This window comes from Trachemys scripta, chromosome 7, assembly GCF_013100865.1.
Source record: "Trachemys scripta elegans isolate TJP31775 chromosome 7, CAS_Tse_1.0, whole genome shotgun sequence".
NCBI lineage: Eukaryota > Metazoa > Chordata > Testudines > Emydidae > Trachemys > Trachemys scripta.
The window spans coordinates 59,467,497-59,481,755 of NC_048304.1; the positions used below are offsets into that span (position 1 = coordinate 59,467,497).

Genomic DNA, 14,259 nt, shown 5'->3' on the forward strand with positions numbered 1-14,259 from the left:
GTTGGAGTTATTGATTTATTATACAGTTGGCTTTTGATCCAGCCAAGATCTCCTATCCTGCCCTCCAGCACTGGGCAGGAGCTGATGCTCCAGAGGAACATTAAGTCCTCCCCAATGGAAGTGTGACAAGGTCTATGATCCTGCATAGGATACCATGGCTCTTCTGTTGAGCTCCCCTGTTAGTAGAGTTAGAACCCTGTGTAAAACTGCCGAGTGTATTTTGTTGACTCACTGAGGCAGATGCAGCGTGAGAGGAGGTGTGGCAGGAGAGCTGGGCATGGCAAATGCTACAGAGACAGGGAGGTGCCATAGGAAAGAAATGTGAGGAATTGCCAGGGTTGGCAAGAGAGCTCAGGCTGAGGTTTGTTATGAGTTACCAGTAAAGGAAGGGAGTCGGTTTGACCTTCAAGTCTGGGAGCAAGTTGGGCATGACACCTGCTCACCACTGGGTCTGGGGAGACAGACTATGCAGAGTTGGGAGAGTGGCCAATGTTTAGCCATTGAATCCAACTCCTCTCTTGGAGTGCATATTGGGAGTGAGGTGGCCTTCCAGCAAGGTTTTTGCACTAGCACTGTGTTACGATGAAGCTGTGGGTGTACCATTGCTGGATCCAATTGGAATTGCACAGCTCTCTGACCTGGGCCCTATTCTGCTAGCGGCTAGTGAGCCTTCTTCTAAGTGGTAGGGGCTTGTGCTTTTAGAGCAAGAAGATCGGAGGTCTATTCCTGTTGTCACCCTGAAGTGGCAAGGGTACGCACCATGGAGACAACCATTACATCTCAGTAAGTGCCCCCATGGATTTCTTGCAGTTCCATTTGCCCTGCTGAATGATCCCCGCCACTATGCAAGGTAGTGGTGGGGCAGTATATGACCAAATATCTACAGCACAGGTTCTCAGTTACAAGAACATTATTTTAATTTGGCTTGACACATATATATATATTTGGCTTGACACATATATATATATATATATATATAATGTGTATATAAATATTATTGATTGGGTTAAAAACAGAATTGGTAGGGGCACAATGCAATCACACTCTGCTCATTTGTAGCAAGAGGGTACACAGTCAATACAACTTATAATGAACTTAGATACAGAGGAATTTCTCATCCAGTAAAGCAGAAGTAGAAGCCTGGATGGTCTCCCTGCATTGCCGTCTGCACATTTCACTTGCAGGTATGCTGAAGCTCTGTGCTCAGAGAGCTTCTGTTCTGTGAAAACAATGGCTTTGCAGTCAGTGGGTTACACTGCAGATAAAGACTGGGTCCTAGGAAACGGACAAATTGCCATACTCTTGCTCATATTGCATAGGGGCTTGCAGTTTGCGATGTCTGCTCCTGACTGGGTAGGAATTGCAAATGTCTTGGTATTTTTGTTACCTTGTCTCCTTCACTTGTTTGTCTCATGCAGCCCTTAAGTCTTATCTTTTAGACTGTAAGTTCTTTGGGGCATGCACTATATGTTTGTACAGCTAGCACAACGTGGCCCCAACCTGGCTGTTGGTCACTATTGCAATAGAAATGTTAAATAATAAGTCGGATTTGGGGTACTATGCATTGTGGATGAAAGTAGCACCGTCTGCTCCAGAGCCATGGTTTGGTGCAAAGGCTTAGTCCAGATTGTTTTTGACGCTTTGGAGAAGAAACAGTTTTATAAGTCCCAGTTAGGAAATCTGTTATGTGGATAAAAATGGTAAATGATCTACTCGGTCAGTGCAATGGAAAACCAGCCATTAAGCAGCCATTTAGAACGGGTAAAATTAATAAAATGGCACTTCTTCCCCTCCACAATTTTGATGAAAAAAAGATTTAATAATAATACCTGGTATCCTTCGCTCCATTGTACAGATAGGAAAATTGAGGCACAGAGATTTGCCCACGGTGACCCAGCAGGCCTGGAAATAGAACCTGAGTCCTACTCCAGTGCTCTCTTCACTAAGCCACACTATCTAACAACCAGATCAGGGAATGGGAGATCAAGGCTTCTGGGTTTTGTTGTCAGCTGTGCCACTAACTCACTGCCCAGCCTTGGGCAGGTCATGTGTTCTCTGTGGTGTGTCTTCTCCTCGCCAATCCCCGCATCTGTAATTGTGAGACAATACCCTGGCTCAGAGGTGCTTGTGATGCTTTGTGGAGTGGTTGCAGACCCTGGGCTGTAAGTGTCTGTTGTCATTATTTCAACACTTCAGAAATGAACTATTTCCTTTAGTCGGATTTAAGTTGTACCAAAGAATCAGTTTGTCAACCGAGTGAAATAAGGCCCTATGCTCAACTTGATGGCATTTCTCTGTCTGTCTGTAATGTGATAACTCTCTTGAAAACCGCATCCGATCAATTCCAAGATTCCAGGGAACGTTCTAGAGAGACAAGGTGGGTGAAGTAATATCTTTTATTGGACCAACTTCTGTTGGTGAGAGAGTCAAGCTTTCGAGCCACACCGGGGCTCTTCTTCCGGTGTGGGAAAGGTATTACACCTAAGTACAAGATCAAACAGATAGTTTTAGCATAAGTAGTTAGCACATATTCTAAGGCAGTGGTATGCAAATGGGGGTGCAAGAGGTTCTCTGCAGGGGGCACAAGGAAACTTTTGTTAATATCACTTTTCACAGCAGACTTACTAGCACCACCTTGCCACCCTTATTTCTGTGATGCTGCGGGTGGCGGCACTGCCTTCAGAACCGAGTGGTTGGAGAGCGGTGACTGCTGTTTGGGGCAATGTTCTTTGCAGAGAAGGATTTAAAACGTATTTCCACACAGGGGCATGCACTATATGTTTTTTCATCTCTACAGCAATGCACAGATTTTGGTGCCATAAAAAGTGCCAAGCAAAGACTCTAGGGATAGTCAGTATCGAGTGCATGGTTATTGTACGTATTCTTAAAGGTTAGTTTGATCTTTTTCAAACAAAATGGATAAGTTGGTTGTGGATGGTAATAGTAAATGTTGCAGTGTTTCTGATTCCTCATCAGATATTAATGTTACTCCAATAGAAGTTAAAAAAAACCCCAACAACCCACTGATATGGAGGGTAATGCAGCTGAACTTGTATGCGAACCTTCAACAAGTGTTAGCGCTAGTAAGTCTGTTGTGAAAAGTTATATCAAAGAATCTTTAAGTTTTAACTTAAGAAAATATCAAGATAAATATATAAAACTGGGATTCTCATGGGCTCTTGTCAATCATGAGCAATGACAACTATGTGTTTTGCGTCCTGAGGTATTACCAAATGACAGCATGAAACTGTCGAAGCACAGATGATACGTTATGATTGTAACGCTTCTGCCAGGTGGAGCCGGCAGCAATCAGGGCTGGGTTCAATATCTAGGGGTTCCTCTTCAACAATACAACACAGAACAGGCTCAAGCCCCCACCCAGTAACCTGGGAAAATTACACACCTCCCCGGGTGTCTCTGAGAGGCAATACTTCCCCACTCATAAGCACAGAGTCTGAATGTAGAAAATAAACTTTTAATGAAAGAACGGAAGTCACCAGAAGTTAATTAGGGAAAATGCCACAAGCAGGATTAATAAACATAAAACTGTGAGCAGGACACCCACCCCAGAGTGCGTGGGGCAGTGCCTTCTGCCTCATATTCTTGAGTTCTACAACCAAAAGTTCCTTTACAGTGCCCCTCTCGACTCCCTCACAGACTCCACTCACAGTGGTTGTCCTTGGTCAGTGAGGACCCAGAGTTCAGAGGTGCAGCTGTGTGAGTTCACCTCCCACCTGGGGAAGAAGGCACCTTGCTTGCTCTGCCAATAAGCACTTGCTCTGGCTGGCTGCCCCACCAGCTGTGGTTCCTCTCTGCCAGCTGCCCTGCCAGCCAACGTGCCGCTCATTGTCTCACCAGCACCATTGTGTGACCTCTGCAGGTCAGTCCCTTGAGATTCCACCCAGCTTCTAGTGATTTTTAGCTCTTAGACTGGGCAGGGACACTGTCCTACCACAAGTGATTGTCAGCTCTTTTAAACACTTAAAATAACAAAAAGACTCCTAACAGAGCCCATATAGCTCTATTGTTGAGCAATGGGGAGGAACAGGTTAAACCAGATATGAGACTCTTAGGGAGAATCCACATCTCCTGGTTGGGACACTTCTCCCCACCCCTTGTACTTTCACAGGGCTCTGGCATTCGAGGCTCTGGCTTAACGAGGTCCTTTCAGTTGAGGGTGACCCCCTCATTTGGGACAGGTTAAGCACAGTTCTGCTCCCCTTTATTCATACAATAAAGACAACAACATTGATAACATTTCACTACCCCTGCATTCAATACTAAAGTGATTTGTAGCGCCAGCAACTTGATCACTTTGAGCGACATCTGCTGGATATCTATGCAGAGTAGGTGTGTTCATGTAAATACAGTTTGTTCCTGAAGTCTCTCTCTCTCTCCCAGCTAGCTGTTAGGGGAGAATTCATTCAGACCCTGCTTACATCCTCCCCCCACAATTATGAACCATTCTGAACACGCAAATAAAGATGTTAATTTTTTTCAAAAGCCATGCTAAGGTATTGAGCGGTCAAAGAGACATGATGAAAAAACAAGTGACTGTGCCATTAAAAGCTCTGAAAGCATCCCTGGAAGTAGCATATTTGATTGCTAAGTCAATGAAGCCGCACACCATTGGTGAGGCAATAGTATTACCAGCTGCGTAAAGATGTGTCAAATAATGCATGAAGATAGATATGGTGAAACTTTGAAAAATATTCCTTTGTTATAGGATACAGTGAGCCAGTGGATCAATTAACTTTCTGAAGCTATCAAATTGCAACTTTTGACTAGAGTTAAACAAAGCACAAAATTTGCCATAGAACTTGATGAGAGCATTCATATTGTGAATTTGGCTCCGTTCATTGTGTGTGTTAGGTATTGCTATGAGGAGGAAATTCTGGAAGCTTTGCTGTTCTGCCATTGACTTGACGGGCAAACTATGGGAGAAGACATCTTCAGTCTTGTGAATGAATTCTTCAGAGCACATGGCCTGTCAAGGTCTAATTGCATTGGCATGTGTACTGATGGCAGAGCTGTGATGTTGGGTCCCAAGAAATGCTTCATAGGGAAAGTACTCGGCATTGCTCCCTATGTTAAATTCACGCATTGCATGATACACTGTGAGGCTCTGGCTGTTAAAAAACTAGAACCCGAAGCAAACAAGGTTTTGAATGATGCAGTGCAACTTGTGAATTTTGTAAAAGCAAGACCTTTAAAAAGCCAGCTATTTTCTGTTCTGTGCAATTAAATGGGCATCCTTCTGCATGTGGAAGTCAGATGGTTGTCTCAAGGGAAGGTGCTTTGCTGTGTTGTCAGTCTCTCAAGGATGAACTCCATCTCTTCCTGTTGGAACACAACCCTGCACTGGTTCTTGATTCTTTGCTATCTCATAGACATTTCTGAGAACTTAAATCATCTCAACTCTTCACTCCAAGGAAATAACCACATCATCTTGGTGACAAGATTTCTGCATTCCTGAAGAAATTCACTCTGTGGAGAGAGAAATATGAAGAAGGAAATGCAGACAGTTTGCATCACCTCAGTGAATTCACAGCAGAATTTCAACTTGACCGCAAACAGACTGATGAAGTTGTTTCCAAACACCTGAAAAATCTCCCTCGAGTTATCGGAGAAGTTTCATGGATTGCCAGCAGAGGAGGTGGATTGGATTATAAACCCTTTTTGCACAGGTTTTGCAGCTACACATCTTCCTCTTGCAGAACAAGAAATGGAGTCAGAGTTGTCAAGTGATCTCACCCAGTCGATGGAATTCAAAGGAAAAGCTCTGAGAAGCTTTTGGCTCTCTGAAAAAGGAGTACCCAGGACTCTCCGCAATTGCCATGGAAGTGCTCTTGCCATTCCCGTCCACATACCTATGTGAGAGTACCTTTGCCAAGCTGGTGGCAATCAAGCCCAAACAGGGCTCACGACTGCAGGTGGATAATGATCTCAGAGTAGCAGTTTCTGAGATAAAGCCGAGAATGAATGTTATTGTCTCAGAAATGCAGGCCCATCCGTTTCACTGAAGAAGGAACAGTTAATATGAGTGGTTACTTTTTTTTTAATTTGAATTTTGTTTTAATGCATTTGCAGTTTGTGACACTTTGTGTTTACTACTTCCTAATAACCTTTACCTACTCTTATAAATTTAGTAATAAAAATAAATTTTTAGTTCCTTCCACCAACTTGCAAAAAACCACAATTTCATATTACAGGTAATGGAGGGGAGTCATGACAAATGCTGTGAATGGTAAGGGGGAGCATGACTAGAAAAGTTTGCCCACCACTGTTCCCCTGTAATTATAGGGGGGAAAAGGGGATTAGTGGGTTACACATTATTGTATTAAACCATAAATCCAGCATCTTTATTAAGACCAGGATTTTTAGTGTCTAGCAAAGTTATGAATTGAAGCTCCTAGGCTTTTCTTTTTAAAGTGTTGTGTTGGTTTCCTTTAGCAATGAGGATTGAAAGGTCAGATACAGAGTGATCGTTTCGTGATAAGTGTTCACCCACAGGTGATGTGGTCTTTTTGTCTCTTCCCTGTGTGAGTTAATTTGAGAACATAGTGATTGTCTGGTTTCACCCACATAGTTGTTGTTGTGGCATTTAGTGCACTGGATGAGATACACTACATGCATGTGTAGGATCTATGGATCTTGAAAGGCATGTTGTGGGTATGTTGAGCATTGTAGCACTAGAGATAAGTCTGCAGGTTTTGCATCTGTTGTTCTGGCAGGTTCTGGTGCCACTTTCAGTTGGTGTGTGGGGAGCTTCCTTCTGATGAGGAGCTTAGTGAGGTTGTTTGAAGGCCAGAAGAGGGGGTTCAGGAAAGATTTCTTTCAGGATGGGGTCCCCACTGAGTATAGATTGTAATTGTTTGATGATATCCTGCATGGGTTCCAGCATGGAGTGGTAAGTTCTAGACATCCTATTGATTTTGGTGAGAATTGGGAAAACCGGAAAAGCCTGACTTCCAGGAAAATTTTCTGACCAGAGTGTTTGAGTGAGGGAACTGTTCACACTGGGGGGTGAGGGCCCGGCAGGGCATATGGCTCAGCTGCAATGAAGCGTGAGATCCTCTCGTTTTACATTATTGTAGCTAAACCCTACCCAGCTAGGAATTTCAATTGCTGCTCTTCTGCCTACTATGACCTCTGAACTTCATAGACATAAGGGACCTCAAACTCAAGCTCCTAGTCCAAGAGCACAGCCTATAACCTAATGAGCCAGAGGAGAACAGTTGTCCTGTCCCTTTCCCTGCCCTTTGTTTTGTTTCCTTGTAGACTGTAAGCAGAGCTGGTTGAAAAACAGCATTTCCATCCTGCAGGAAATTCTGATATTTCAGCATTTGTTTTCATCCCAAATTGGGACAGGGTTGAAATGTTGAAACCTTCCAAAAAACCTTTTGATCTGGAAATGTCGAGTTTTGCTGGTTTCAATCCAAACAAAATGTCGATGTTCCTGAATCAAAACATTTCAGTCTGTCAACCTGAAACTCAACATTTTGTTTTGGGTGAACATTATCTCTGAGTCAATCTGCCCTGCTGCAGTGCCTCATGGGAGTTGTAGTACTGGCTCCTGCTGTGACCTCTCTGTGGATGAGCCCATACAGTGCCTCATGGGAGTTGTAGTCCTGGATCCCTCTGTGGTTTCTTTGTGCCTGAGCTGACAGAGTGCCTAGGACTTTGACGGACACAAAATATTTTATTTAGATTTTCTCAACAGAAAATGCCACCAAAAATCTCGCTCTTCCTTTGGAAGACTTAACTGAAATCCCATTTTCCAATAGGCAAATGTTTTGTTCAAAATTTTTCAAACAGTTCTAAATGTAAACTCCCCAGAGCAGGGAATGTGTCTTATGTGTTTGGAAAATGGCTAGTGCGTTTTGGGTGCTACTCAACACAAATTACAAATACTGTTGGCAGTGAGCAGTATAGGACCTATGAGAAATAGTTGAGCAATTCCAGTTCTATCCAGTAGGGAGCAGTGGTGTATGCACATGCTCACCGGTTCCTTACATTATTCAAAGTATGTTCTTGAATCTTGTTTCCAACTTCAGAATCCTGCAGTTTCAGTCTGGCAAATGTTGCTTGAGGAGTTATCCTGGTGGGATTGGCTAAAAACCCTGGTTTGGTCAATTTCAGCTCTCCTCACTGGGTCCAAGTGCTTCTCCATCCACACAGACATCCTGCATCAGCAACACTTAAACAATTGTTCCCATTTTCTGTATTTCAGGCCTGGGAAGAGTCTGCTGGGATAGTCTCTTTCCCGAACATTCAATTTTTAGCAAGTGAGGTTTCCAAACTTCTGACCAAAGAAATCAAGAAGAAGCTAAACGGCAAACCTGCAGGTAATAGCCAGAGGGCACATGGCCTGGGATGTGCTCAATCCTGTGTGTTTTGTGAGCCAAATTTAACCATGAGCTGTAATGTATTATGCTATGCATTTAAGGAAAGGTGGGGAAACAGCAATAGAAAATACTAAGTCAGATCTTTAGCTGGTTTAAACTGGCATTGACTTCAATAGAGCATCACTGATTTACACCAGCTGTGGCCCTGGCCCCATCTGTGCCAAGTTAACTTGCTTTGAACCATTTGCATTCCCGGTTTTCTGATCTACCTGGCGACGATTGTAATAACTCTTAGCATTTTATTTCTTAAATGTTTGTTCTGTCTTAAAAATAAAAACAAAAGATCATGAGCCTTGCGTTGCTTTCCCAGTGTCCACTGTAAATTCCTTGAACTATGTGGTTGGCAGAGCTTATGAACTATGCTGGCATTGCCAGGGGAGATTGTAAACTCCATGAACCAACTAATTTGCATTGCCTAACTGCGCACTTGGTGCCCCATCCAAAGCCTATTAAAGTCCTTCCACTGACATCAGTGGGCTTTGGGTCATGCCCTTAGTTAATGTAGCTTCGCTAGTTTCACCCAGTTCACTAAGAGTTCCTCAGTACAATGTTGTCAGCTTCCTTAATGGAACTGAAGTCTACTGTTGTGATGATAGAGGATGCTCGGCTGGCCGTGGGGCAGTTGCTGCAGCTGAAAGGGGAAGAGGAAGATGGCTGCGTGCTTCTGAGATCGGTGTACCTCCTCTCACAGACTGACTCGGTAAGAGAAAGCAAAAGTGCACCTTCTCCCTGCAAAGGCCCGGGAGCTAGAGGAGTGAGGCAGCCGCTCCAGTAACAGAACCCCCAGTTTTCAGTAAGTGAGTATTGTCTCCAAGGCTTTATCCTTGAGCATTAATCTGCAGAGGTTATAACAAAACGTTACTCCCCAAGCATAAAATCAAAGATAAGATGCCCAATGTGGGTTACAAACTGGCCTCCAGTGAAAAGACAGGGGAGTTCTGCCCCACTCTGCCTGCCAGGCAGCTGTTTTTGCTCAGTTCCCCTGAATCGGCTTCAGTCCTGCTCTATTATTCCAAGCTATACACCTAGGGGAGACCTGAGCAGGGAACTAGCGATCTGCTGCAGACATGCTTGGAGTCTGCACCCTTTTACCCTGAAGAATCCTAAAGCACTTTACAAGCTGTCTACATACAGCAGCACTGGAATGCAGCCACCTCTGGAGTGGAGGATGTCGGCAGCAGCACTGCACAACAACAGGGGAGGGAGAAAATCTGGCCCAGGGTTCCATTGCAAAGCCTGTTTCCTATGAAAAGAGCCATGTGACAGTTGATGTCCATGCAGCCCAGACAGGTGTCTTTTCATCCAAATATATGAAATTAAATCTTACACACAGCTGTTAAAGAACATTATCTATGTAACTGAGAGAGGCCCTTTAGACTGTTTTATTGGCAGAGGCACAGTGTGATAGTTGCAGTGAGATCTTCATACAGTTTAAAAGTTTGATATTTCATATAGCACAAGATGTCTTTAAGCTTTGTACACTACCCAACCCCTCCTCTACTTAGCTTGTTTCTGATCACTTCCCTGTAAGCTGAAGCAGCCACACTGTTACTTCCTCATTCCTGCGGTTGATTAGTTAGTACAAGGACTTTCTGGAGAAGGGAGGAAATTAATTTGTTAGTGCCAGAAAAGTCAAGTCTCTTGGAAAGGTTGCCTCTTACTTTTAATCATGCTTTTTCTAAAATGTATGTGCAATGACTCAGCAGGTTGCAAACATGCAGTCATCACAGTCCTCTGCTAAACTGCATACATGCTGCTCCTGACTTAGCATCACAGATCTCAGTTGCTATAGTCTGTTCCCAGTGGCTAAAGATGAGGCAGACACTGATATGAGCTGCTAGTCAGACTGCGGGTTGGATCCCTTGCATGACTCCACTACAGACTTCCTAGTGCAGGACATTTCAGGTGTCTGTATAGGCTCAGAGGCACCATAAACATAGAAGATGGACAGCCTAATCAGGTAGCTTGTAGGAGGTCCAGTCAGGATGCCTGCTGCCCCATAGCAGGTACTGCCCAGCTACATGATCTTGTCACTATGATGCACACTGTCTAGAACTTTTGAGTGACAGCAGGGATAGGATGCAGGAGTCCCGAGGCTGCAGGGTGAATGGATAGAAACTCAGGGAGAAGTACAATAGTCATTGTGTGTGATGTTTTTTCTATTCAGGGGACACTGTGGAACATCATCAAATCCGGCCTTCCGGTCGCTCTGATGCAGTGCCTGTACCTTTTCTTCACCTTTCCTTTGGGGAAAAGCAGTGATGGAGGGACAAGGGAGGAGGATGAGCAAGTTCAGGAGATGTTTGTTCAGGTAAGGGATCCCCTCTAGTACTCCTTGGTTTTGAGCACTCAGGGACCCTGGAAGAGGAATGGATGCTGGTGCTCATTCAGACTTTGGGATGGAGTTTATCAGTTTATCATGCTAAACCAGACATGCGTGGATTGTGCTGTTCTTTCCAATACTAGCCTGAAACTTTTCTGTCCAAAATTTTCAGTTTTCCCATGTTTTGAACCAGCTTGAAATGAACATTTTTCTTTCGAATCGACATTTTGACTTAAAATGTCAGTTTGTTTTGTTTTTTAAAAACAATGTGACATTTTAAGTTGAAACAAACATGTGTTTCTACATATCAGCTCAAAACGAGGAGGGCTTTAAACTAGGTTCGACGGGGACAGGTGAGCAAAGCCCACAGGTAAGTGGGGAACATGGAGACCGGGGAGATGGGTCGGAAACGAGAGGGAGTGTGGGCTATATTGGCAGAGAGAAAGGAGAGTCAGGACAAAACCGGGAGGAAAGATCAAACCAGTATCTTAGATGCGTATATACAAATGCGAGAAGTATGGGGAATAAGCAGGAAGAACTGGAAGTGCTAATAAATAAATACAACTATGACATTGTTGGCATCACTGAAACTTGGTGGGATAATACACATGATTGGAATGTTGGTGTGGATGGGTACAGCTTGCTCAGGAAGGATAGACAGGGGAAAAAGGGAGGAGGTGTTGCCTTATATATTAAAAATGTACACACTTGGACTGAGGTAGAGATGGACATAGGAGACGGAAGTGTTGAGAGTCTCTGGGTTAGGCTTAAAGGGGCAAAAAACAAGGGAGATGTCCTGCTAGGAGTCTACTACAGGCCACCTAACCAGGTGGAAGAAGTGGATGAGGCTTTTTTCAAGCAACTAACAAAATCATCCAAAGCCCAAGATTTGGTGGTGATGGGGGACTTCAACTATCCGGATGTATGTTGGGAAAATAACACAGCGGGGCACAGACTATCCAACAAATTCTTGGACTGCATTGCAGACAACTTTTTATTTCAGAAGGTTGAAAAAGCTACTAGGGGGGAAGCTGTTCTAGACTTGATTTTAACAAATAGGGAGGAACTCGTTGAGAATGTGAAAGTAGAAGGCAGCCTGGGTGAAAGTGATCATGAAATCATAGAGTTTGCAATTCTAAAGAAGGGTAGAAGGGAGAACAGCAAAATAGAGACAATGGATTTCAGGAAGGCAGATTTTGGGAAGCTCAGAGAGCTGATGGGTAAAGTCCCATGGGAATCAAGACTGAGGGGAAAAACAACTGAGGAGAGTTGGCAGTTTTTCAAAGGGACACTATTAAGGGCCCAAAAGCAAGCTATTCCACTGGTTAGGAAAGATAGAAAATGTGGCAAAAGACCACCTTGGCTTAACCACGAGATCTTGCACGATCTAAAAAATAAAAAGGAGTCGTATAAAAAATGGAAACTAGGACAGATTACAAAGGATGAATATAGGCAAACAACACAGGAATGCAGGGGCAAGATTAGAAAGGCAAAGGCACAAAATGAGCTCAAACTAGCTACGGGAATAAAAGGAAACAAGAAGACTTTTTATCAATACATTAGAAGCAAGAGGAAGACCAAAGACAGGGTAGGTCCACTGCTTAGTGAAGAGGGAGAAACAGTAACAGGAAACTTGGAAATGGCAGAGATGCTTAATGACTTCTTTGTTTCGGTCTTCACCGAGAAGTCTGAAGGAATGCCTAACATAGTGAATGCTAATGGGAAGGGGGTAGGTTTAGCGGATAAAATAAAAAAAGAACAAGTTAAAAATCACTTAGAAAAGTTAGATGCCTGCAAGTCACCCGGGCCTGATGAAATGCATCCTAGAATACTCAAGGAGCTAATAGAGGAGGTATCTGAGCCTCTAGCTATTATCTTTGGAAAGTCATGGGAGACGGGAGAGATTCCAGAAGACTGGAAAAGGGCAAATATAGTGCCCATCTATAAAAAGGGAAATAAAAACAACCCAGGTAACTACAGACCAGTTAGTTTAACTTCTGTGCCAGGGAAGATAATGGAGCAAGTAATTAAGGAAATCATCTGCAAACACTTGGAAGGTGGTAAGGTGATAGGGAACAGCCAGCATGGATTTGTGAAGAACAAATCATGTCAAACCAATCTGATAGCTTTCTTTGATAGGATAACGAGCCTTGTGGATAAGGGTGAAGCGGTGGATGTGGTATACCTAGACTTTAGTAAGGCATTTGATACGGTCTCGCATGATATTCTTATCGATAAACTAGGCAAATACAAATTAGATGGGGCTACTATAAGGTGGGTGCATAACTGGCTGGATAACCGTACTCAGAGAGTTGTTATTAATGGTTCCCAATCCTGCTGGAAAGGCGTAACGAGTGGGGTTCCGCAGGGGTCTGTTTTGGGACCGGCTCTGTTCAATATCTTCATCAACGACTTAGATATTGGCATAGAAAGTACGCTTATTAAGTTTGCGGATGATACCAAACTGGGAGGGATTGCAACTACTTTGGAGGACAGGGTCATAATTCAAAATGATCTGGACAAATTGGAGAAATGGGCTGAGGTAAACAGGATGAAGTTTAACAAAGACAAATGCAAAGTGCTCCACTTAGGAAGGAAAAATCAATTTCACACATACAGAATGGGAAAAGACTGTCTAGGAAGGAGTACGGCAGAAAGGGATCTAGGGGTTATAGTGGACCACAAGCTAAATATGAGTCAACAGTGTGATGCTGTTGCAAAAAAAGCAAACATGATTCTGGGATGCATTAACAGGTGTGTTGTGAGCAAGACACGAGAAGTCATTCTTCCGCTCTACTCTGCTCTGGTTAGGCCTCAGCTGGAGTATTGTGTCCAGTTCTGCGCGCCGCATTTTAAAAAAGATGTCGAGAAATTGGAAAGGGTCCAAAGAAGAGCAACAAGAATGATTAAAGGTCTTGAGAACATGACCTATGAAGGAAGGCTGAAAGAACTGGGTTTGTTTAGTTTGGAAAAGAGAAGACTGAGAGGGGACATGATAGCAGTTTTCAGGTATCTAAAAGGGTGTCATAAGGAGGAGGGAGAGAACTTGTTCACCTTAGCCTCTAAGGATAGAACCAGAAACAATGGGTTTAAACTGCAGCAAGGGAGGTCTAGGTTGGACATTAGGAAAAAGTTCCTAACTGTCAGGGTGGTTAAACACTGGAATAAATTGCCTAGGGAGGTTGTGGAATCTCCATCTCTGGAGATATTTAAGAGTAGGTTAGATAAATGTCTATCAGGGATGGTCTAGACAGTATTTGGTCCTGCCATGCGGGCAGGGGACTGGACTCGATGACCTCTCGAGGTCCCTTCCAGTCCTATAATCTATGAATCTATGAATCTATGAGTCTTCATGCTGATATTTCCCATAGGAAAATCCAAAGTTTTTCATCAGAATTGACCCATTCCTGTGAAAAACGTTGCTTTGGCTGAAGCCACATTTCTCCTTGGGAAATGTGCTGCATGGGAAGTTCTGAGCAGCTCTGTGTCAGAGTCTGCTTGTTAAGTTGCATGAGTTTCCTAAAAAAA

General features: G+C 43.6%; 1 protein-coding gene across 2 annotated transcripts in view; it reads left to right on the forward strand.

Moving 5' to 3' along the window:
* Positions 1–14,259, forward strand: part of WDFY4 (WDFY family member 4) — a 240,142-nt gene that overhangs the window by 17,336 nt on the left and 208,547 nt on the right. For both annotated transcript variants that reach the window (XR_004646538.1, XM_034776723.1), the window contains exons 3-5: positions 8,234–8,348; positions 9,005–9,108; positions 10,576–10,719. Coding sequence is in view for 1 of the 2 variants with exons in the window: in XM_034776723.1 (XP_034632614.1) it covers positions 8,234–8,348; positions 9,005–9,108; positions 10,576–10,719 (363 nt within the window). In the remaining variant the exon portion in view is untranslated. The remainder of the gene's footprint in view (positions 1–8,233; positions 8,349–9,004; positions 9,109–10,575; positions 10,720–14,259) is intronic.